This window comes from Petaurus breviceps, unplaced genomic scaffold (assembly GCF_028583685.1).
Source record: "Petaurus breviceps papuanus isolate PSGF00001 unplaced genomic scaffold, PetGlider_PUasm1.0 37, whole genome shotgun sequence".
NCBI lineage: Eukaryota > Metazoa > Chordata > Mammalia > Diprotodontia > Petauridae > Petaurus > Petaurus breviceps.
The window spans coordinates 29,687,261-29,710,532 of NW_027186296.1; the positions used below are offsets into that span (position 1 = coordinate 29,687,261).

The 23,272-nt window shown below is 36.0% G+C and overlaps 1 protein-coding gene across 1 annotated transcript in view; it reads left to right on the forward strand.

Annotated features, from left to right (window-relative positions):
- The window catches only part of FAM81A (family with sequence similarity 81 member A), a 78,164-nt gene extending 60,011 nt beyond the window's left edge, over positions 1-18,153 (forward strand). Inside the window, exons 6-9 of the mRNA XM_069098172.1 lie at positions 1,247-1,353; positions 10,382-10,517; positions 14,168-14,363; positions 15,444-18,153. Of these exons, the coding sequence (XP_068954273.1) occupies positions 1,247-1,353; positions 10,382-10,517; positions 14,168-14,363; positions 15,444-15,568 (564 nt within the window). The 3' untranslated portion in view covers positions 15,569-18,153. The remainder of the gene's footprint in view (positions 1-1,246; positions 1,354-10,381; positions 10,518-14,167; positions 14,364-15,443) is intronic.
- Positions 18,154-23,272: the final 5,119 nt, after the last annotated feature.

The following is a 23,272-nucleotide window of genomic DNA, read 5'->3' on the forward strand; positions in this document are numbered from 1 at the left end:
AATTGTAACTTATGAAACTTTTCTCAGTGTGAGGATAGTTGAAGGGAATATAGATGTATATATGTATACATACATATATATGTCCATATAGGAGGGTATATGTGCATATGAATACATATGTGAGTATGTGTATATATGTATATATGTGTACAGTTATAAATAGAGGGCACAGGATCAATTGAATAGGAAGGGATGATATTTAAAAGGTGAAATTGAAAGGTGAGAGAGGAATATAATGAGAGGAGATGGGGAGAGACAGAATGGGGTAAATTATCTCATATAGAAGAGGCAAGGGAAAACTGTTTCAATGTAGGGGAAGAACAGGAAGGCAAAAGGGAAGGGGTTAACCTTACTGTCATTGAATTTGGCTCAGGGAGGGAATGACATGCACACTAAATTGGGTATCTTTCCCTACAGGAGAGTAGGGGAAAGGGGATGAGAGGGGGATAATAGCGGGGAGAGTAGATTGGGGGGGAGAGTTTAGTTAGAAGCATACACTTTTGAAAAGGGACAGGGTTAATGCAGAGAATAGAACAGGTGGGGGGTGGGATAGGATGGAGGGAAATATAGTCAGTCTTTCACAATATATTCACTATGGAAATGTTTTGTGTAACTACACATGCATAAGCTATATTGAATTGCTTATCTTCCCAGTAAGGGTGGGTAACGAGGGAGGAAGGGAAAGAATCTGGAATTCAAAGTTGTAAAATCAAATGTTTAAACAAATTATTATTATTATTTTTTACATTCAACTGGGAAGTACGAGATACAGGCACTGGGGTATGGAAATCCATCTTGCCCTACCCAAAAGTTGGAGAGAGGATGGAGGAGGATATAGCAGAGAGCAGATTGGGGGAGGGGGTATACAGTGGGATCACTGTTTTGGGGTGGTGGGTAAGAGAAAGACAGGGAGAAAATTTGTAACTCAAAATCTTGTGGAAATAAATGATGTAAACTAAAAATAAACATAAAATTTAATTTTAGAAAGAACTCTTTCACCTCCCTACTTTGATGAGACACTGTGAGTAGGATTTTAGTGGAGGGGTTATAACAAAGCTAAAAATGCTAAACAAGATTATTGATTACTTTTAAAATTCTTTGTGTAATTAGTGAATTTCTCTTTTCTAAAGTTATTTTTTTGTAAAGATTTGCATAGATGATGGGCTCTAAGGTTCTTTGTTAGTTTAAATCTGTAATTCTATGATCCCATATGGAGTTTTAAAGCATGAATTAATTTTTTTTTCAGATTTCTCAGCTTTTAAGCAGAGTTGACCTGTCAATATCAGAGCAAAGCACAAAGCTGAAAATGACCCACAGGGATAGCAACCATCAGCTTCACCTTTTGGACATTAAGTGAGTAGCCATTGTATTAAGAAATGATTTTTCTTGGTTCAGAAATTTCAACTCAGCAAACATTTATTAAGTACTTGTGATGTACAATATATTTTGTTAGGAGCATAGTTGAACCAAGTGGAGGTGATTTGTGAGTTTTTGCAGTGCTATTCATTCTTAATTGCAATGCTATTCATACACTACAATTCCCAATCTGCTTCTTAAATTTTTTAACAGTTACAGGAATGAATATGTTATAGTTCATTTGTAGAGAAGTGCTCATTTGCTAAGTAGAAATTCTCTTCTTAGAGAGGGACTCTTAAAGAGCAAAAGGACTCATATATAAAAATATTTATAACTGTACTTTTTTTGTAGGAAAGAACTGGAAATGAAGTGAAAATCTATCAGTTGGGGGTTGGCTGAACAAATTATGTTTTACGAATGTAATAGAGTATTATTGCATTATAAGAAATGATAAAAGGGACAAATTTAGAGAAATGTGGGAAAACTTATACGAACTGATGCCAAGTAAAGTGTATTTTTATACAGTGACCATAGTATCATAAAGACTAACACTTCTGAAGGACTTAGGAAGCTTAATTAATTCAGGGACCAATCACAACTCCAGAAGATTGATGATGAAGCATGCCTATAACCTCTTGTTGAAAAAGTGATAGACTATACATTGTAGGATATATAACCATTCAACAAAAGGGAGGGATTTTATTTGAAGAGTGCTAGTTGGGGAGTTAGGGAAGGTGGCAGTCAATGATAGTTATTAAAAAAAAAAAGGGAAGAGAGGCAAGAAAAAAGCATCCATGAAACTTTTCAGTGAATGCACAGATGACATCAGAGGGGAAGTTCTGAAGGAGACAAAGACTGATGTTTCTGCTGCCATGTTGTGCTGGTCTGGGCTTGACTCAGGCTAGTGTCATGGTAGTTCAGGTTTTACATTGGCACAGAATAAAACACTTGTAGATTATTCCTGTGTTAACAAAAGGAAGTTTACTTAGCTAACGCTAGAGAAGGATTTTCAACAAGAATAGGGATTCAAAACCCCTTGAGGTGGTTTACGTAGCTGAGTGCAACTCCCATTCAGACCTCCCAGATGAGCATCTGAAGGCTCTTCTAGTCCTCAGTCTCTGACCTTACTCTTCTGAGCCAAGCAAGTCTTAAGGAATGTCTTAGTGTTGTTTAAGGAAAACTAGTCTAACCTGCATGGACAGATGGATCAAGATATTGCTCTTCCCACACATTTTAAATTTGATATATATTTAATGTTTTTTCCAGTTATGTGTAAAAACAATTTTTGCATTTGTTCTTTTTTTAAATTTTGAGTTCCAAACTCTCTCCCTCCCCTCACTCTTATTGAGAAGGCAAGCAATTAGATATAGGTTATACATGTGTAGCCATGCAAAACATATTTCCATATTAGTCATGTTGTGAAAGAAAATACAGACAAAAAAACCTCTGAGAAAAATAAAAATAAGAATGTATGCTTTGATCTGCATTCATACTCCATCAGTTTATTCTCTGGTAGTGGATAGCATTTTTCATCCTATGTCCTTCTGAATTGTCTTAGATTATTGTATTGCTGAGAATAGTTAAGTCATTCACAGTTAAGCACTGTATCATGATGCTGCTGTTATGTGTACAATGTTCTCCTGGCTTATCTCAGTTCACTTTGCATCAGTTTATGTAAGTCTTTCCAGGTTTTTCTGAAAGCGTCCTACTTGTCATTTCTTATAGCACAATAGCGCTCCATCACAATTCTATACCACGACTCATTTAGCCATTCCCCAGTTGATGGACATCCTCTCAATTTCTGATTCTTTGCCTCCACAAAAAATGTTGCTATAAATATTTTTGTACAGACAGGTCCTTTTCCTTTTTTTAACCTCTTTGGAATACAGACCTAGTAATGGTATTGTTGGGTCAAAGGGTATGTACAGTTTTATAGCCCTTTGGGCATAGTTCCAAATTGCTTTCCATAACGATTGGATCAGTTCACAATACTGCCAACAGTGCATTAATGTCCCAATTTTCCCACAGTCCCTCCAACATTTGTCATTTTCCTTTTCTGTCATATTAGCTTATCTTAAAGGTATGAGGTGGTACCTCAGAGTGGTTTTAATTTGTATTTCTCTAATTAATAGTGACTTAGAGCATTTTTTCATTTGACTATAAATAGCTTTGATTTCTCCTTCTGAAAACTGCCTGTTCATATCCTTTGGCCATTTATCATTTGGGGAATAGCTTACATTCTTAATAAATTTTACTCAGTTATCTATGTTTTTGAGAAATCATAGAAATAAAAATAGAAATTTACATAAAGAATGTCCATGCCTACATACCAAGGTCCATTTTATTTTTAAGAACTTAAAAATTGCATTATTGAACCAAACTCAAGTGGTCTTTCATGCCTAGAAATCTTTCTGGTAGAAACACTGAAAATGTGTTATAAGTGTGGAATAGTCCTTCTTGAAATTAGCCATGAAGGTAAGGAACGTGTACCATAACATTCCATTTTTCTCAAGTCTATAATGACCTATTTAAAAAAAATCTTAACTCTAAAAAAAAGCCTATGTAAGTTCCTGTGCCTCTTGAAGAAATGGATGCTATAAATGTCAAACATCAAGGGGTGCCTTCTATTCTAGTCTTCTTTCATTTGATGAGTAAATCTGTTTTCACCCTACCCCTGTTCCTCAGGATTTTATAAATTTCAATTCTCAGTCTTCATCACTCTTTAGTTTCCAGTGGACTTTCAAGTGTTTCTCTAGGGTTTCTGCTATGATCTTTCTTATCTCAGTAGCAATTTGGAAATATTTTAGTACTATGGTCATTGTAGCAATTATTTACATATGTTAGTTAATAGTTTGACTATTTTACACTTTAGCTATTTTAGACCAATTCCCCCTTCTAAAGACCAAGGTAAATAATTTAGTTTCTCCTTTTAATCCCTAAATCCATCTTCTATATCATCATCAAGTAATCCCAAATGCTTTCTGCCTTACTTTCTCCCACTGGTACATTTTAAAAAACTTGTTATTGTAGTCTCTAGAATCCTCTGTAAATTATTTTCTTATTTGACCTACCTAATTCATGATTTTTACTTGACATGTTAAATTTTGTGAGATTCCCTATATTCCTCAATTAGAATATTGTATTTTTAAAAGATGACCCTTTCACCTGTGATAGCTTCTCACACTTTGCCTGCCACGTGGGGATCTCCCTTCTCTCAACTTTCAAGAGCATAGAAACACAATATTCTACTTTCCCTAAGTCTCCAAGATGAATTTTCAAATGTCTGATTTGTTTTTGCTTTTTGTCCTTAGCACACATTTTTATCCTGGGCTTTTAGTGGATTCTTTAAATAGTCTTCAGACTTCCTGTGGGTTAGTCATGTTAACTCTTCCTTTTATTTTCTTCCCTAATTATTGTAACATGTTTGCTAAAAATGAGTAACTATGTGATGGATTTCTTTCATTTTTCTTCTCTCAGATGAATGGTGAATTGTGCTGTGATTACTCAGTAGTTCACTTTCAACTATTGGTTCTTTGGCTCTATTCAGGACCAAATCTATTATGTTTATCTTGAATTCTAAAAGAGATTTTCCTAGGAGAAGCCACTTTGCTATCCCAAAGCTGTTCTCTATATCTGTCTGGGTAAGGCTTTGTACCAGTTCATGTTTGGTATTTGAATTGGTAATTGAGGTTTCCCTTTGTTTCTGCCTGGCTTATTTTTCAGCTTCTTCAATTTTTAACATTTATAACTCAATTTCATCAAATATGGATGATCCTATTTGCCACATGTATTTATAGAAGTATGGAATTTCCATATGAGATTTTAGACCCATAAGATTTCTATATTGTTCCTTTTTTAGAGGACTTGTGATTTAGTTAATGCAGGAACTCCTTCATTGATGCAAATTGCAACCTGTCTCTAACTTACAGTCTTATAAAGTTGCCTGAGGATCCAAGAAGTGGTCACACACCTAGTAAGTATTAAGAGGTGGGACATGAACCCAGGTCTTCCTGACTTCTTCAAGTACTTGTATTATGCTTTACTACTGAGGTGTGGCAATGACATTCCAGTAGCTAAAATTCTACATGAGGAAGTAGAAATGAGCTGGGAGAAAACAAAGATGTGAAGAACAGCTGGCCTAGTCCAAGCATACACAGAGGAAGTCAGTGCTAAAGGTGAAATAATTTTATGAGCATTATCACATTAATTCTGAAGATATCTCAAAGAGGGGAGTATACCAAAGAAAACAATCTGACTTTATTGTTACATTTAAAAAAGGTGGTCAAAAGAACATTAATAACTACCAACCCATATTCCTATTTTCTCATCTCTATACCAATTTTTATGATGCTAATCTATACTCACATCAACAGCCTCCTTGATAAAAATATGAGAAGGGAACTGGCAATGCTTTTGCAAGTAATATTATACAGCAGGCTGCATTTTTACAGTCACACAGCTGACTGAATGAAAGATATAGGGAATACAAGATCCCATTGTTTGTTTATACAAAAAGGCATTGATTTGATAGACCAGCATCTTCTCCAACAAGGCAATACTGATGAATGTGTCAAAATCACAAAATTCCTTGAAAGATGTTGCAGCTGAGGTAATTTTGTTTGGCCCTCTGTTAATACCAAACCAGACATAAAATGAGGCAGACTCACCAAAGATGCTTGCCACCATCATTGAGCACGTCCAAAAAAGAATCCAAATGGAAGAAAGATTTCTTGTGGGTGCTGAAGTTCTTCACATGTTCCTGTTTGCAGATGACATTGTGTTGATTTCATACACCCTGGAAAATTGCCGGGCTTCCTAAATAAGTTCTACTGTGACTCAAAAGAGTTCAGCTTAACTCTTCATACTGGCAAAAGCTAGTTGATGGAGCATGGCTCTTGTCCAGACTATAATTTATAGTTGAATAAGTAATCCATCAGCACATGCACTTTGGACAGGGAGTTAAGCCCAGAATTGAAAAGTAGAAGTTCCCAGATTGCCTTTTAAAGAGCAACACTTTCTCCCTAAGAATTTTTAATAATATTCTTCCAATGAAGCTGTATATCTGTGAGTTTTAGAATACCATAGTCACCGAGGAATTAGTTATTCAAAGGTCACTGGAGAAGCCCAAGGTGGCTTCTCTAATGTGTTGAAGCCTGCAAGATATCACCAACTAAGAATTGTGCAAGAGGATGTCACCAAATTGATGTATGACTGGAAGAGAAGGTGGTTCAGTCATATGATAAGAGTAAGAGATATCTAATGATAGCCATGCCAACGTGTAGTTCACTGGGATTCATATGATGTCATGGAATTTAGAGGAAGGGCCCTGTGGAGGATATATGGAAGAACAGGGAGAAGTATTACTCAGGATAAGAGGCCATGGAAGGGTTGTAGTCTCTATTGTTGGAGAAACTGTCCAAACTGATGAGATCACAGCTTTACAGGAGTAGTATTAGTTAATTATTTCTCAGGCAGAATTTCTTGTCCTCTCCCACTTGTCCTTCTAATAAAGTTTATAGTATGGTAGACCCATAGTACTTTGGTGACCCTTCCACCAGGCTTCTGAGATTCTAAACAGATCAGACGAAATCACTGGTTTACAAGCACCTGTCTTTTTTTTTTTTTTGTGCTTCTAGAAACAATATAGACGCATTTATATGTTCCATCTTGAATCTGTTGTTGTAAATGGTATGGGTTTTAAAAAAACCAGTCATATGAATTTTATCTAACCTTACATGAAAGAAAAACAACTTTTCTCTTCACCTGTGTTGCTTGGTGGTCCCATCAGCTCCCATGGATTTAGTTATCATCTCTAGACTGAAGATCTACTTATCTTATTTTCATATCTGCTTATTTATATCCAACCTCTCTTCTCTCACTAGTCTTTCATTTCCAACTCCCTATTGCAATCTGGAATTAGATGTCTGATAAACATCTTAAACTCACCAGTCCAAAACAGCTCACTAACCCTGCAACCCCTCTCCTTTTCCAGACTTTCCTATTGTAGTAAAGGGTAGTGCCACTCTCCTAGTCACTCAGGATTGCAACCTAGGTATCATCGTTGATTCTTCCCTCATTGCCTCTCATTTCCCACATCCAAACAAGTACCATTAATTTTAACTTCATAACATCTCTCATATATGCTCCCATTCTCTCCTGACACTATTAGACCCCACTAAAACTTCTCAAACCAGTAATCTTAGGCTTTCAGAGAAATTCTGTACATTCTGAGGAACAGTAGGCAGCTCATAGATAAACTTCTTTTAACTTGTAGTATATCCCCTCCCACCTCTTTCCAGGCAACTAAAAGAAGAAACAAAATTTAAAACAAGTCTATCAAAGCAAGCACTCTGCCAAAGTCTCCCCTACTCATATTTGCCAAAGAAGATACCTCAGACATTTACTGAAAGTTTACAAAAGGAAGCAAATAAATCTACTTCTTTATGCTGACATGAACAAAACCACTGCGCTACGGCAACATTTGGAAGAATTGTTTTTGCTCATTTGAAGAGACAAATCCAGTTGTGAACAGGAGAAGTTGATATAGGACTGAAAATGGACCTTAACAAATAGATAGCTGCTTCTAAATAAAATCCAATTCACAACATATGCAGTTAGTTCAACATTGGTGTCAAAAGACCTGGGATCGAGTCCCAGCTTCATCACTATCCATCACTTATTAACTGTGTGACCCTAGGTAAGTTATTTGATATTTCTGAGCCTCAGTTTCCTCATCTGGAAAATGGCCATAAGATATTTTCACTACTTTTCACTATAACTTACCTCACAGGGTTGTTGGGGGAAAAAACATAAGACTATAAGGTCCAAAGAAAATGTGAACTATTTCCTTCCAGTTCCTCTTTTTTCCGTTGCCATAGGCTTTGTTTCTTTTTCCCTTGGAGGAATGGAGATATTTTTGGTCTAATGAAGCAGTGTGGAATGTGGTTTTGCAGCATTGTTTTTTATGTAAATACCCTCTGTGTAAAGTGAGGTGTATTTAGACCTGTAGCTCCCACTGGTGGGGGAAAAAGCTACTTTAGAATCTGGGAGCACATTATTCAAAGGGAAATGTAATTTATACAACATTTTTACATATTTTGTATAAAACTGTGAAGCTTTATCAGTGTATAAACTCATTAGCTGTAACAGCATTTAATTTCTGAGCTGCAATGTCACATATTGCTCATTCCAACTGCCTAATCTCGAGCTGCCTTTGTTTTGCCAAGTGCAGTGGGTTAGAATTGTGTTGTCTCTGAAACAGCAGCCAAAACAGTTTAACTTTTTGTTATAGCATCATAGTTTTGGAACTAGAAGAGACCTAAGAGCCCATCTATTCCAAATTCAGCCCATTTACTCCAAATTTTTCATTTTATAAATAAGGATATTAAGGCCCAGAGGGAAAATGGCTTGTTCACAGACCTACAAGTATTATAGTAATTGACAGAGCCAGAATTTTGGAACTCAGATAATCTGACTCCAAAATGACAGTGCTTTCCCCCTATTATACCACAATTCTTTTGTGTATTTTCTCTATTAGTCTGTTTTTAGTGTTAAGATTACTAAATCTATAGTGATGATAAGGACACATTTAAGTGAGAAAACAACTTTAAGCAAGAAGTATCGACCATTATTCATAAGCAAAGATACAAAACCTTAAATGAGTGTCATGATTTATGTTTTTCTCACAAGTGTTTTATTTATAGAGCAAGAAATGTAGCTGACCTTTTTCATATTTCTCTTATTTTATATTCTTTCATTGGAAAGCTAAAAAACACTTAATACTTAATCCTCCCAAACTCAGTTGTTCCTTTTAACATTTGGAAAAGTTAAAGCATTTTCTTTTATATGTTATTTCTTCATTCTTGCAATGAAAAAAATCTTCTATCTTGTAAAAATTACACACGCTATATGTGCATACATACCACACTGAGTCAATTCTTCTCTCTAGATGTATTGGATGTAGCAGAGGACTCCTTGTTATGGAGAGTATGGAGGAGAATTTCTTTCATTTCCACCCCCTGGTTTCTTTGCTGTAATAGCTCTCCTCTTGGTTCATAGCTTCTAGGTAACACAATTGCATAAACTGCTTAGGAAGCAGCAAAAAGATGGTAGGAACTTACCCTGAAGAAAATAGGGAGGCACATTACCAATTTTATTCTGATAGTCATGATCTTTGATCATGGCTTGAAACAAGGAGTAAAATTTTCCATCCTTTTTGTAAGCCTACATGCTTCAAGGGCCTCAGTACTGGTACCCTCTCCATCAGTGCATATCGCAACTGCAACCCTCCTCTTTGTCTCCCACACACAAGTCAGGGATTATCTCACAAATTTTTGTGATAAAAAATCACTCACTTGGTGTCCAACCCTCTGGTGATAAGCCTTTATAAGCTTAGACCATTCCTCAGAGGATAGACATAAAGTCTGTTGTGAGCCTATTCTCTAAGCCTTTTCAAGTTAGAAAATTAGGAACAGCCAGAGATTGTGTTCTGCTGGCATTGCTTTTGAGATTCCAGTTACCTCCTTACCATGATGGGATGACTGATGAGAGGTCTTTTTTCAGTGTGACTAGAACCCAATTTCCAATCTGTAAGTTGCAGAGAGGAATATTCCCTAAAGATGAAATTTCTTTCTTTTTGAGGATAAAATAACTTTGAAATTTGGGGAGCTTTTCTCAGTATTTGAAAAGGAATGTGATTTGTATAATGCTATCTCTACTTTCTAATCTTCCATAAAACACATTGATATACCATGCGTTATGGTGCTTGATTATGTTCTATTTCTTATTGTTCTTTAATTGTTCCACGTGTTTAAGTCTTATCACCTGCACTGGTTCCTTAAGAGCAAGTAGCATATTTTATTCTTTTCCGTTGTTGGTCTTTTCTATTCTCCATATCTTAGCATAGTTCAGAACACATAGTTGGTATATGGTAAGTACTTGTTGAATGCTGATAGTTGTATGAGCTACAAGTGAGAGAGTAAAATGCTTTGAAGTTGCTTTCATTTCACTAATTTTCCTTTCTTAGATTTAAAGGTACAGTAGAAGAACTTAGCAGCCAGATTTTGTCTGCACGGAATTGGTTGCAACAGGAGCAAGAACGAATAGAAAAAGAACTTTTGCAGAAGATTGATCAACTTGCCTTGGTTGTTAAGGAAAATAGTGTAGGTATCTGTTATTATGTTTGCATTACCTAATAAAATGACATTTAGAAATCCATGTTAGGGGCTGTTTTGGTCATGCATACCAATTGGCTGCCAGTTTACTTAATTTACTTAAGCTTTTAGTGTTTTTATATCATAGAGGTTTTTTTTTCCCCTGTATTTTGTTTTCCCTTCATACTTTAAAGACACAAATTCCTAGATTGGTTTGGGCTTATTTGACTTGTATAGACAAATAGATTCAGGGGCTTTGGACTAAATATATTTAATTTGGGGTTATCCAAATTTATCATCCCCATTAAGCAAATAAACCAAGTAATACCATTTTGATATCTTTTGACACCTAACCTCAGTGATTTAGTTTTGATGATTCTACTGTCATTAAGTAATTTTGTTTTCCCTAAAATCAAACATGTCTGGAGAAGTTATATTTCCAAAAAAATAGAGACAAAATTATAGCTGCCATTATTTTCCTCATTTGCTTCTGTCTTTGTGCTTAAGGACTCCTAGTAACTGCTCAGAGTTCCTAGTTTGAAAATTTAATGTAGAACTAGATTGAAAATTTGATGTAGAACAAATTTTGCATATATAGGGGTTGAGAGAGAATGATGATTGCTAGGATAGCTCCCAAGATATTGCAAGTAGTCAAGAATTCCTAAGCTCTGACTTTACATGGACTTGGTTCTGTTTTAGGGGATGTCCTTCCTCTCCTGCTCTCCCTCATTCTTGGATCTTTATGTCCCCACCCAGAGTTTACTGAAGGAAATTTTTAATATATACTTAGATGTGGTCTAGGTTTCTACAGATGTGGGTAAGATATCTCCACTGAGAAACCTAGGTTCCCTCTTAGCTTGTATGTACTCCCAGTATTTTTTTGGAAGAATAGGAAAAAGGACCAAGAAGGTCTGATGCCACCTTTTCATAGGCCAGCACAAATGGGCGACTCTTCCTTTAACAGTAAAGTCACTGTGACAGATTATAGCCATGTAATTCGTCTCCTTTAAACTAAACCCAGCTTTCATGGGGCATGTCCATACCCTTCCTAGGAAGATACAAAGTCCCAAACAAAGACTCCAGAGTTTGAGTTGATCAGGGAACTTCCTTGACCAATTATCTGCACATCCCATTTTTAGAAGTTATTGGGCAACAAAACTCTTTGACTCATTTTTATTAGTTTTTAACTTTAGGTGGCATGGCCCAGTGAATTTGCAGTCAAAGGCCCTGTGCTTGAATCGCAGCTTTGTAATAATACCTTAGTGACCTTGGTTAATTCCCTTTACCTCTGTAGGCCTAAATCTCACTTGTAAAACAAGGGGGTTGTGCTAGATAACTTAAGTAATTCCATGATCACTTATCAACACTATTCCTCCATCTTCCTCCTAGCCAACTTTCTCCTGCTAATTTGTGTTTTGATTTATCATTAATATAAGGAAAGTATTGGCTTGCTGAAATACACTGAGTTCATGTTTATAAACTCTTGGAACATGGTAGGCACTTGTGGATTGAGATATGTGCTTGTTGATTTATGGTTGAGTTGGTCAGTATAGTTTGACACAGGTCTCTGTTCTCCCCAAATTCAGTGCTCCTGAATTGACCATGCATGAATCTGGGTTAGTAATGAAGAAAATCATCAATGACTGATTTCCTCTAATTTTGCCATACCACAGCCAGAATATTTGGGACTCTTAGACATGGCCTCCATGAACCAACTCTTAAAGTAAGAGAAACAGTGAAAAAGACTTATCAAGTTTCCTTTAGATCATCTGCTGGAATCCAACTGACCTGACATTAGATTCATTTCTTTAGATTTTGGGTATGTGGGACTCATGCTCCTTACCCTCTCTCTTCTTTCATGGAATCAGGTGCCGAGTCCTGTTGCTGAATCTGTCTCCACGAGAGCTCGTAGGTTCCATCATCCCTAGTCACACTGCTATTACTCAGACTAATCTTCCCCTCTCCAATCCATCCTTCACACAGCTGCCAAAATAACTTTCCCTAATACACAGATCTCATTATGGTGACTCCCCTTCCCTAATCAAAAACCTTAAGTGTCTCCTTAATGCCTAGAGAGAAAAAGAGAAACTCCTTAGCTGGTTTTCAAGGCCCTCCATCCTCTGGTGCTGGCCTTATTTTACAAGACTTGCATTTTCTGTGCCTTCTCCTGCACTTGTGCAGACTCTTTCTCCTTTATTACTAGAAAGCACTCTGTATCTCTCTCTACCTTTTGAAATCTTTTGCTTCCTTAAGGATTAATTTAGATGCGATTTCTTTTATTCCCTGATCCCTTCCAGTTGAAAAAGATTTTCCTGTATTTCAAATTTTCTTATAGTGCTTCCTATCTTTTTATCTTTCCCTTTAAACACTCCCCATTTCCTACCTTCTCTATTACTGGAGAAGGCAACATCATCTTCTCTGACCCTCAGGCTCACAAACCAAGGAGTCGTTCTGGATTCCTCACTATCTTTCACCCCCTGTCCCCATGTCTAAGCTATTTACAAAGCCTGTCAATTTCACCTTTTCAACAACTCTTGAATAGATCCCCTTCTCTCCTCTGACATTGCCACTACTCTAGTGCAGGACCTCACCACCTCAGACCTGGATTATTGCAATAGTTTCCTGGTGGGTCTACCTACCTTAAGTCTCTCCTCACTCCAGTCTATCCTCCATTCAGCCACCAAAGTGATTTTCCTAATGCCCAGGTCCAACCATGTTCCCTACTCAGTAAACTCCAGTGTGTCCCTATTGCCTCCAGGATCATATACAAAAAGCTCTGTTTGACATGAAAAATCCTTCATAACCTAGCCCCACTCCTACCTTTCTAGTCTTCTTACACCTTAAAACCCGACTCATACTCTTTGGTCCAGTGACACTGGTCTCCTGGCTATTCCACAAATAAGTCACTTGATCTCTCAGCTCTGGGCATTTTCTCTGCTTGTTCCCCCACATCTGGAATGCTCTCCTTTCTCCCCTCATACTACTGACCTCTCTGGTTTCCTGTAAGTTCTAACTAAACTCCCACTTCCTACAGGAAGCCTTCCCCAATCCCTCTTACTTGTAGTGCCTTTTCTCTATTACTTATTTCCTGTTTAGCCTGTATATAGCTTGCATTGTATATATTCAGCCCTCCCTCACTCAAATCAGAGTCAACTGCAAGTCATGTCATCACCTCCCTGATGTTATGGTTCTCTTCGAGAGGGAAGGGCAAACACAGTAACACAATTTGTTTGCAAGTTGTCTACTCTATTGGATTGTAAGCTCCTTGAGGGCAGAAACTGTTTCTTTTTCTTATTTGTATCACTGATGATTAGCAGTGCCTAGAACATAGCAAACACTTAATAAATGCTTGAATGATTGATTTTTGCCCTTATATCCTTCTTATTTTTGTATGTCTGCTTCCTTTCCCCTCTCTCTCTTCCTCATTCGACAGTAATTTTCTTTAAGGCAAGAATTGTCATTTCCAGTCATTTTTAATTATTGTATCCTCATTGCCTAGTACCACACCTTGAACATTGGAGGTGCTTAACAGATGTATTGAATTTGACCTATTGTTTATGTTCATGTCCAGCATAGTTATTAAGTGACATCAATACTCCCTACATGGAATGCAGCTTCATTCTAGATTGATTAAGTGCAATTATCTTCATCCATCCTAGGAAATCAGTGAAAGGACCATAGAGAAGAAGTTCAGTCAGATGTCAACAAAGCTTGATAAAATAGAAGAGATACAAAAGAAAAATATGGAAGCACAGAGACTGAAATCTGATGATGAGAAAATCAATATCCGAATCAGCAAGATTGAATTGCAGATGAATGAAGAAATGAAAGAAATGAAAGCAGAAGTCAATGCTGGTAGGGCAAAAAAAAATACATAAATACAGTTTATGTTCTCTTTGATGTAAAAACAAAATGATTTGTATCATTCATTAACAATCTTCTAGAAAGTATATTAATGGTAAAAGTAAGTGTAGTGTCCCAAAAGTATACCAAGTCACTTTCCTGAACAGTTATGCTGTATTAATATATAAAATGGTTTTGAAATTCTATACAATTATCCTTTGCTGGCCAAAGTAATGTATTACCAGAATTTTGTAAAGGACTATGCTGGGAACCAAATTGTTGTGCTAGCAACTTAACTTGCCTCTTAAGGTTTCTTCTTTTACCCAGACAGTGAGTAAATTGCTAGCATAATATCCAACATCTCATTATGATACAGAAATCAGTATATACCTTCACCTTCCTTTTAGGGTATAAGGAAATTTAGTCTTTCGTACTTCTGAAGAAGGGAACATGATTTTCAATGTGTTTCACAGACCTGCTTGTGCTACTCTTGCTGCTCTTGTCCTAAGCATATGAAGGAATTAATTCTTCATATGTGCTAATTTGTTTTTCTTTTGTTGTGTAACAATTAAACTTATTTATTAGCTTAGGAGTGACTTTGTTGAAAATATTAAAGGTTTAATACTATTTTGAAAGGTAGAAACTGACACTCAATATATAAGTTAGATAATTCCTTGGTAATATATTTCTGTAGAAACTAGTTTCTTGGTCTATAGTATTGTCTAAATAGATTATTGAATTACTTAGGGAAATGTCTATTGGATTATATCACAGTATAATTAATTCTTATTGGAGTAGTTGAGTAACATTTAATTTTGTATAATTTAATGATTAGCTTGTGGGAATACTTTCAATATTCCACTGAGGAAATTAGTAATAGGAAATGGCACAGGGAATGTCAATGCATCTTTCCCTAATCATTTCCTAAAAAGTTACTTTTCAATGTCAGGGTCTTTTAAATATATCATTTTGAACTTGTTTCTGTGATCAGTAGGATTGCATTGTAATTAAAATTTTTATTTTTATATAGAATTTAGCCTTGACACAGCATTTGCAAATTTTTAACTTTTGTGAAATTTACATCTTTATAAGGGTTTGCAGCCATCTATGAAAGCATAGGATCACTCAGACAAGTTCTTGAAGCCAAAATGAAACTTGATAAAGACCAGATACAGAAGCAAATTCATCAGCTAAAGAAACAAGAGGCTCCCATGTAAAGAGATTTGGGACAGTGATGATCTAAAAGAAGAGTTTGTCAGTGGGGCTAGGAGCCTGGATGTTTGTGCAATGTGGTTTGCTCTCTTCAGGATGTGTGCATGTACCAAACAGTGTGTCATGGGCCTAAATTTTTAACTTGAGTTGTGAAGACAATCGTTAGGTAAGGAGAGTAAGTACATTTTTTATAACTTAATTTCGCTTATAAATATAAATTCTATGGAATTTGTTCCATTTTGGAAAGACTTTTATTCATTTTAAGACTGAAAACTCTTCAAAATATTTTTCTTCTGTGAATTAAAATTTTAAATTATTGTAGATGATACTTTTAGCTCAGACTATTCTTCATTTTAAAAATGTCAGTATGGAGGTTTATGTTAGTAAGCTAATGAATTTGTTAGAGCAGTTGGTATGCAAAAGATATCTCTTGACAGAAGAAATAATTCAATGTTTAAGTCTATGTTTGGATTTTATCGTTGTCTGTATATTTCCTGCTTTGTTTACTTCCTTTAATTCTACTTTCCCTTTCACTTGGAATTTCCATGATAATTTGAGTTTTCAGTTTTTAAAAAATGGCAATTTATTCTGTTTGGATTCAATATACCTTGAATACAATTCAAATAGTATAAGGGATTCATAATGCTTCTTCAGCTGCCATATAGATTATTATCTATTTGAAAATAAAGTAGACAATCAAGATCATTTTCTGGGAAATGTAGAGCCAAAAAATGCTTAAGTTATCTGGATATTTCAGATGTCTAAAATAAAACATGAGTCCTCTGAATACTTTTTAACTCTCCACAGCTTGTGTGATGAGAACCATATTCTGTATAATGGAGTTATGGCTCATAGTAAGCTGTTTATACAAAATTGCACATTAACTACAATATGATGTGAAGGTTTTTCAGGATTTTTATGAACCATTTCCTAAATGTTTCCAAAATGAAGCTTAAAAATCTAGAAAAATACTTTGTATATTATAATAATTATTGTATGTGTAGTATTGTGCCTTGTTCTTATTATGTCGCACTGTACACTGAAGGTTTTGCTGACAAAATAGAAGGCATGATAATTCAAAAATGTGATGTAAAAATGAGATGCTATGTATTTTAAAATTGTATAATGTACTAGAAATTTTATCATTGTTAAAATATGATACTTCAGTATATTCTTTAATGAAATAAATAATTCATACTTTTGTATGGACAGGGATTCAAGCTGGCATTGAATTTATACTTTTCATCCAGATGAATGGAATTTTTATGTTATAGGTGTATTATTTTCAATTGCTACATTTAATTATAAATTGAAAATTAACACCTATGCTGTAATCTAATCTAGATGCTTATAAATCTATGGATGTAAGATCTATACTGAGAAAACCGTTCTAAACTGTGAGGGTGCTGTAGAAAAAAATAAAAATAGGATTATCTTAAATTTTTTGTTACTTTATTTTTTGCTAAGGACTCAGGAAAAGAAGCACCTTCTATTTTTAAAATTAGTCATAAATGAATCATTTAACTGATTACTACTGTTTGCCTTTGTAAAATAGGCTACTAAAACACATACATTTTTTCTCCCTGTCTTGGCAAACATTTAAAAAGCCCCTAAGATAAGATAGATGATTTTAGTAGTTGTAAACATTTGGCTACCAACCTATATTTTCTTTACTTTGATTTGAGCTCTAAATGAGTGGCTATGGCTATTACATCTCTCTCTCCTCTCCAAACTCTCCAAACTGTTTCTCCTTTTGAGGTAGAAACAAATCCTAGTAGAGATCTTGGACCCTCTCTATAGGCACAAAGTAATTGGGAGCAGCTGACTGAGATGTGGTTCGGGATGCTATAGTGGCTTCTTCTCTCCTCTAGGTTGAAGGGGGCATGTGAGGTTTTAGCCTGTCAGGATTGTCTGAGCAGGATCTGTGGAATATGTGTAAATAGGCTAGACAGAGGACAAGGACCTTGTGTCATCCTAGAGTCCAGGATCCTATGGCCCTGGTTCTTTCTATATCCTTGGACCCAGGATACAAGGATAGGATTGAGCTTCTGGGAACAGGTTAGTCTGTTAGGGCTTCATTTGGGTAGCACAGCTTTACATCTACATATACTGAACAAGGAGAAATATTGCCATTCATCACAAAGAAAACAATATTCTTTGGAAGTATGAAATTATTTTTATCTCTTTGGCATTATAGTCATTTAAGCCAATTCCCTTTCAAGCCCAGTACACAGAATGAATGGTGATGGGAGCTTTGTCCTTCTCTAGCTGTTGATCTGTACATTCCTGAGGAGGGAGCATCAGTATCCATGAACTTCTTTAAAAGAAGTGATGAATACCAAATTAGGTTCTTAATGAAGGAGAGACCACATGAAAGCAGATGATAATCAGCTGTGTGCTGAATTTCTCAGGTGCTTCTGATGTCATGGTCCTTCATGTAATGAGCTATATTGTATTATTATCACCAAAGTTTCAATGTGAAACATCTCCGGTGTTACTTTCCTTTATCAGAAATTTGTAATAAACAGTGCCATAAAAACCCCATATGTAAATTCTATGTATGGTTTTAATAAAAAATGGTTAAATTTGGTGTGTGGACTTAACTCTGTAGAATATTGTATGAAATGATGTTACCCAAGTTTAGTTTCCATGGATACTCATTCAACTGTGTGACTATATGGATTCCTCAGTGGTACAAAATTCTCTACATATTCTTTACACTGTCATACTGCCTGTGTTACATGATTGCCTTGTTACAAAATTCTTATTACATTTTCAAGCAACTAAATCCTTTCAGGAAGGTCCAAAATAGATGAGATAATATTTACAAAACTCTATTCTATAGATGTTACAATGACCTTTTGGATTTATAATATATTTATATGAGATAATTATTTCGTAAAAGTCTCATTGATTTAGTTGATACAATGGCTTCCTCATGTTGTTGCATAAAGGTTATCATGCAAGAAGATATCACAAATAGTATATTTGGTTGATTTTTTTAGTAAGCTACATAACTTTTCCTTAATATAGGACTCTAATACAAAAGTCTAAGTGTTTCCTAAGTACTGGTCCTGCAGGTGGATACATATTATGTATCACGGTGAAAAGTAGGAATTTAAGTACATTGAGCAAGACTGAGTGTACAGGATAGGGAAGGAGTATGGGAAAAGGTTGGACTTTGGCTACTTTGTAGAAGCTAGTAGTGAAAGTATTAGTCTGAAGACTAGAAGCAGGTGAGCAGTCCAAAGTAAAGGCAAGAGCAAAGTCATAGATGTAGCAGCAAGCACCCCAAGCGTCCTCAGGGTGGCTGCTCACACAGGTTCTTCGATCTGCTTTGTTAAAGGAAAGCAACTCAAAATGGGTCAATAAGCTTACTTTAATCAGTCAAATGTATATCGTTTACCTCGTTCAGGGGAAAAAGGTCAGCACCCCGAACTTCAAAGTATACAGGCAGAAGTATCAAGACAGAAACAGATCAAGTAGACAGCTTTCCAAACTGTCCAACCATTACATCCATACCAAATCAACATCTGGGTTTCAACATCTGGGTTTTTCAAAGCCGGGGGGCTCTGGACAACGGCTTTCTAGAATCCATATCAAATCACAGAACACTTCTCAAAGTGAGCCCCAAAACAAAGCCTCACATCAGGGCTTACATAGCCTTCTCCTGGCTCAGAGAATGTAACAACCTTATTGACCCACTGGCCAATCAAAAAGTATCTCCTGAAAAACAAGCCTCCCACCCCAGGCTCCAGGTGCACTTTAGCCTGGGGCAGGGAAGATCTTTAAAATTTACATTCCCATTACAATAGGTCACTTCCAGGAGGGCAAGCTGAATTCACAGTATGTACAAATATTATAGATCAGGACAAATAGTAGATTGGAGAGTGGGCAGAAAAGATCAGAACTGGAAGGACATAAATATGAGAAGAGAGAACAAGGTGGCTAGTTAAAAGCCTAGACAAATAAGAATCAGGGCTTGTTCAAGAAGTCAATTATAAAAGGATTCAGTCATCATCTCTATTCAGGTAATTTTCAGATTTATCTATCTAGCTTTGATCTTTTTTTCATTTTAAATTTATTTATTTTTAGTTTATAACATTCAGTTCCATAAGTTTTTGAGTTCCAAATTTTCTCCTCCCTCTCTCCTCCCAAGATGGCATGTAATCTGACAGGAGTTCTACATATACTTTCACATTACACATATTTTCACAGTAGTCAAGTTGTAAAGAAGAATTATAACCAATGGAATGAACCATGAGAAAGAAGAAACAAAACAAACAAACAAAAAAAGAGAGCAAATAGTTTGCTTCAATTGCATTCGGACTCCATGATTCTTTCTTTGGATATGGATAGCCTTTTCCATCATGAGTCTTCTGGAACCTTGCATTGCTGAGAAGAACCAAGTCTATCAAAGTCAGTCATCACAGACTGTAATTGTGTACAGTGTTCTTCTGCTCCCTCACTCAGCATCAGTTCATATAAGTCTTTCCAGGTTTTTCTGAAGTCTGCCTGCTCATCATTTCTTATAGCACAATAGTATTCCATTATATTCATATACCACAACTTGTTTAGACATTCCCCAATTGATGGACATCCCCTTGATTTCCAGTTCTTGGCCACCACAAAAAAGCTGCTATAAATATTTTTGTACATACATGTCCTTTTCCCATTTGTATGATCCCTTTGGGATATAGCCCTAGAAGTGGTATTGTTGGGTCAAAGGGCAGGCAAATTTTTATAGCCCTTTGGGCATAGTTCCAAATTGCTCTCCAGAATGGTTGGATCAACTCATAGCTCCACCAACAATGCATTAGTGTTCCAATTTTCCTGTGTCTTCTCCAACATTTGTCATTTTTCCTGTTTTGTCATGTTAGCCAATCTGACAGGTAAGATGTGGTACCTCAGAGTTGTTTTGATTTGTATTTCTCTAATCAGTAGTGATTTAGAGTATTGTCTATTCATATCTTTTGACCATTTATCAATTGGGGAATGACTTGTATTCTTGTAAATTTGACTCTGTGTATTTTAGAAATGAGACCTTTATCAGAGACACTTATACAGTTTTACTCCTCAATTCAAACCGTGGTCCCACATTTCCAAGTGCATGCTGGATGTCTCCCCATTACTGTCCCAATTCCCACCTCAAATTGGACCCGTATTCATCCTCTTTCCCCTCCAAATCCACCTCTCTTTTGAATTTATTTGTTTCTTTTGAGGATACCAAAATGTTCCTACTAACTAAGATTCAGAGCCTCAGAGTCATCCTTTTATTTTTCCCCTCTTCCTTTCTCCAGCTCCATATGTATTTGCCAGAATAATCTTCACAAGACACTGGTCTGATCATATCACTCCCTTGTTCAAAAACCTTCAATGGCATTCCATTGTTTTTAGGGTTAAATGAGACAAAGTACTTTTTGAACCTTAAATAGCTATTTAAATAGCAGTTATAATGTAGTTGATATAGTGGGGAGAATACTGAATTGGGAATCAGTAGGGATCTGGGTTCAAATGTGACCTTTGATGTTTACTAATTGTGTGATTCTGGGCAAGTCCCTCAATATCTCTAAGCCTCAGTTTTCTCTTTGTAAAATGGGAGTAATAACATCTGCAGTACACCCTTCACAGGACTGTTGTTAGGAATAAAGTTAGTGTGGTAAAGATGTCCTGGAAGTTGGAGTGCTGGGCCAGCCACTGAATCATCTTGCCTGTATTTGTGTTAGTCATAGCTTTTGGAGAAGGATGAGAGGTGGGTGTTGTCAGTGTTTGGCAAGATTGGCCTGATGCGCATAATAATATATGTAAAATGCTTTGCAAACCTTACAGTACTGATTAAATATCAGTTGCTCTATTGAGCAGACCTGTTGGTTAGTAGTCTGGAGGACATTCTTGAAAATTAATTTCCTCTTGGTCAAATAAACACTCTTGAAATTTGACATAAATGCAATACTTGGGCAGTTTATCAAAGAAATAGGTGAACATAAAAGCTTTGAATATGCTATAATGGTTAAAATGTCATCAATTAAAAGTGACCATGAATTGATTCAGGTTCTACAGGGAATTATTATGAGATGCTGAAATGTGACTGAGGCACTGCAAAATTCAAATTCCATTCTTGCCCAGTATGTAAAATACTATCTTGAGGGAAATTCTACTTTCTACTCATGCTCTGGATTGCATGTTCTTATACCTATTTAGTCTTAGCATGTATAGCAAAGGTATTGCTACCTTAGATTGTGAACTATTTGGGGGTTCTATCTGTCATCAGTGCAAAGATACAGGTCCTGCCATTCTTACCTATGAAGAAAGTTAAAATTCCTGCTTTCAATGAGTGGATAAAACCCCATTCCAAATTTCCCTAGAGATAACCTCCAGCTGAGGGGCTAAAGAGAAGTAGCTTTGATGAAAGTGCTTGCTTATTCAAAGACAAAATACAAAGTTGTCCTTTCTTTCAAGGCACTTAGACTATGTTGAGAAGCATTACAGAACTTTGGCTCTAGGTTAGAAATAAATCAGATAGTCATATAGTTAGGTCAGGAAAGACTTAACACTCCCTTTTTGTTCAAGATGTCTGGAAGTCAGAGGCAGGATTCTGGACAAACTCGCCAAGTTTGGTGATAGCTATTGTTGCGAGTGAAGATGAAAGCTAGGTGTTGTCAGGAACAGGCAGTTGTCATTGTCATGGATTTTTTTCTTTTGTCTGTGAAAGTCAAAGAATCACGAGTGCAGGAAACCAGATAAAATCAAATAGACCGTGTTTCATAGTTTGTGGGGCCAGCATGGCCAAAATCAAGGTTTTATGGGTAACTAGGCCAAGTTATAGGGGAAATCCAACAATTTGTTCTAGTGCGACATTGAGAGTTTGGGAATGTTTGTAAATCTGGGTCTGCCCAAGGGCACTGGATGAATCTCTCATATCAGTCATGAACAATATCACTCCAGTAGTATGGGGAACCTATGATGTTAAAAGTATAATTGGGGAATATATTTCTCATTTTCCAAGGTAGATGTGCCACTTGAGAATTATCAAAGGCAATGAATGGTGTCCTGATAAATATTTAACAACCAGCTATCCAAAAAAATTTTTTTCTTTAGGAAGACACACTTTTTTTGTTTACATTTTCTCAATCACTTTCTAGACAATCAGCAAAACAATAAATTAAGCTCTGATTTGTGCGTGCTGATTTCTGAGGTTTAAATGCTGATACTGAACTGGCTGCAATACACCTGTGATCAGAGATATTGTCAATGTGTTAGTACAGGGTATATTAGCTATAGTGGTGGAGTTAGTACAGGGAGTAGGGAAAGATTTAGGTTTATGGTTGACATTATTGCTATAATTATCACTAGAGTTACACAGAATCTGAACTATTATTTGATTTGGAGTGTTATGATTAGCTATAGAATTAATGTTAAGTTTGGGGTTTGAGTTAGGGTCTAGGACTATTCACATTAGGGCTAAGTTGTCAGATATTTGACTTAGATTAGTGGTAGGTTTATATTTTATAGTTATAGGTAAAGTTTTATTTAGGGTCATAAGGTTGTAGTTGGATTATATTGTAGGTCAGGATTTGTTTAGGGTCATGATTAGAGATTTAATTTTTTGGTATGGGCCTGTGATTTCATTTATATAGGAACTCCCAAATGGAAACTCCCCCTACTGATATAAATCAGCAAGTCATCTAACTTAGTCTTAGAAAATTGCC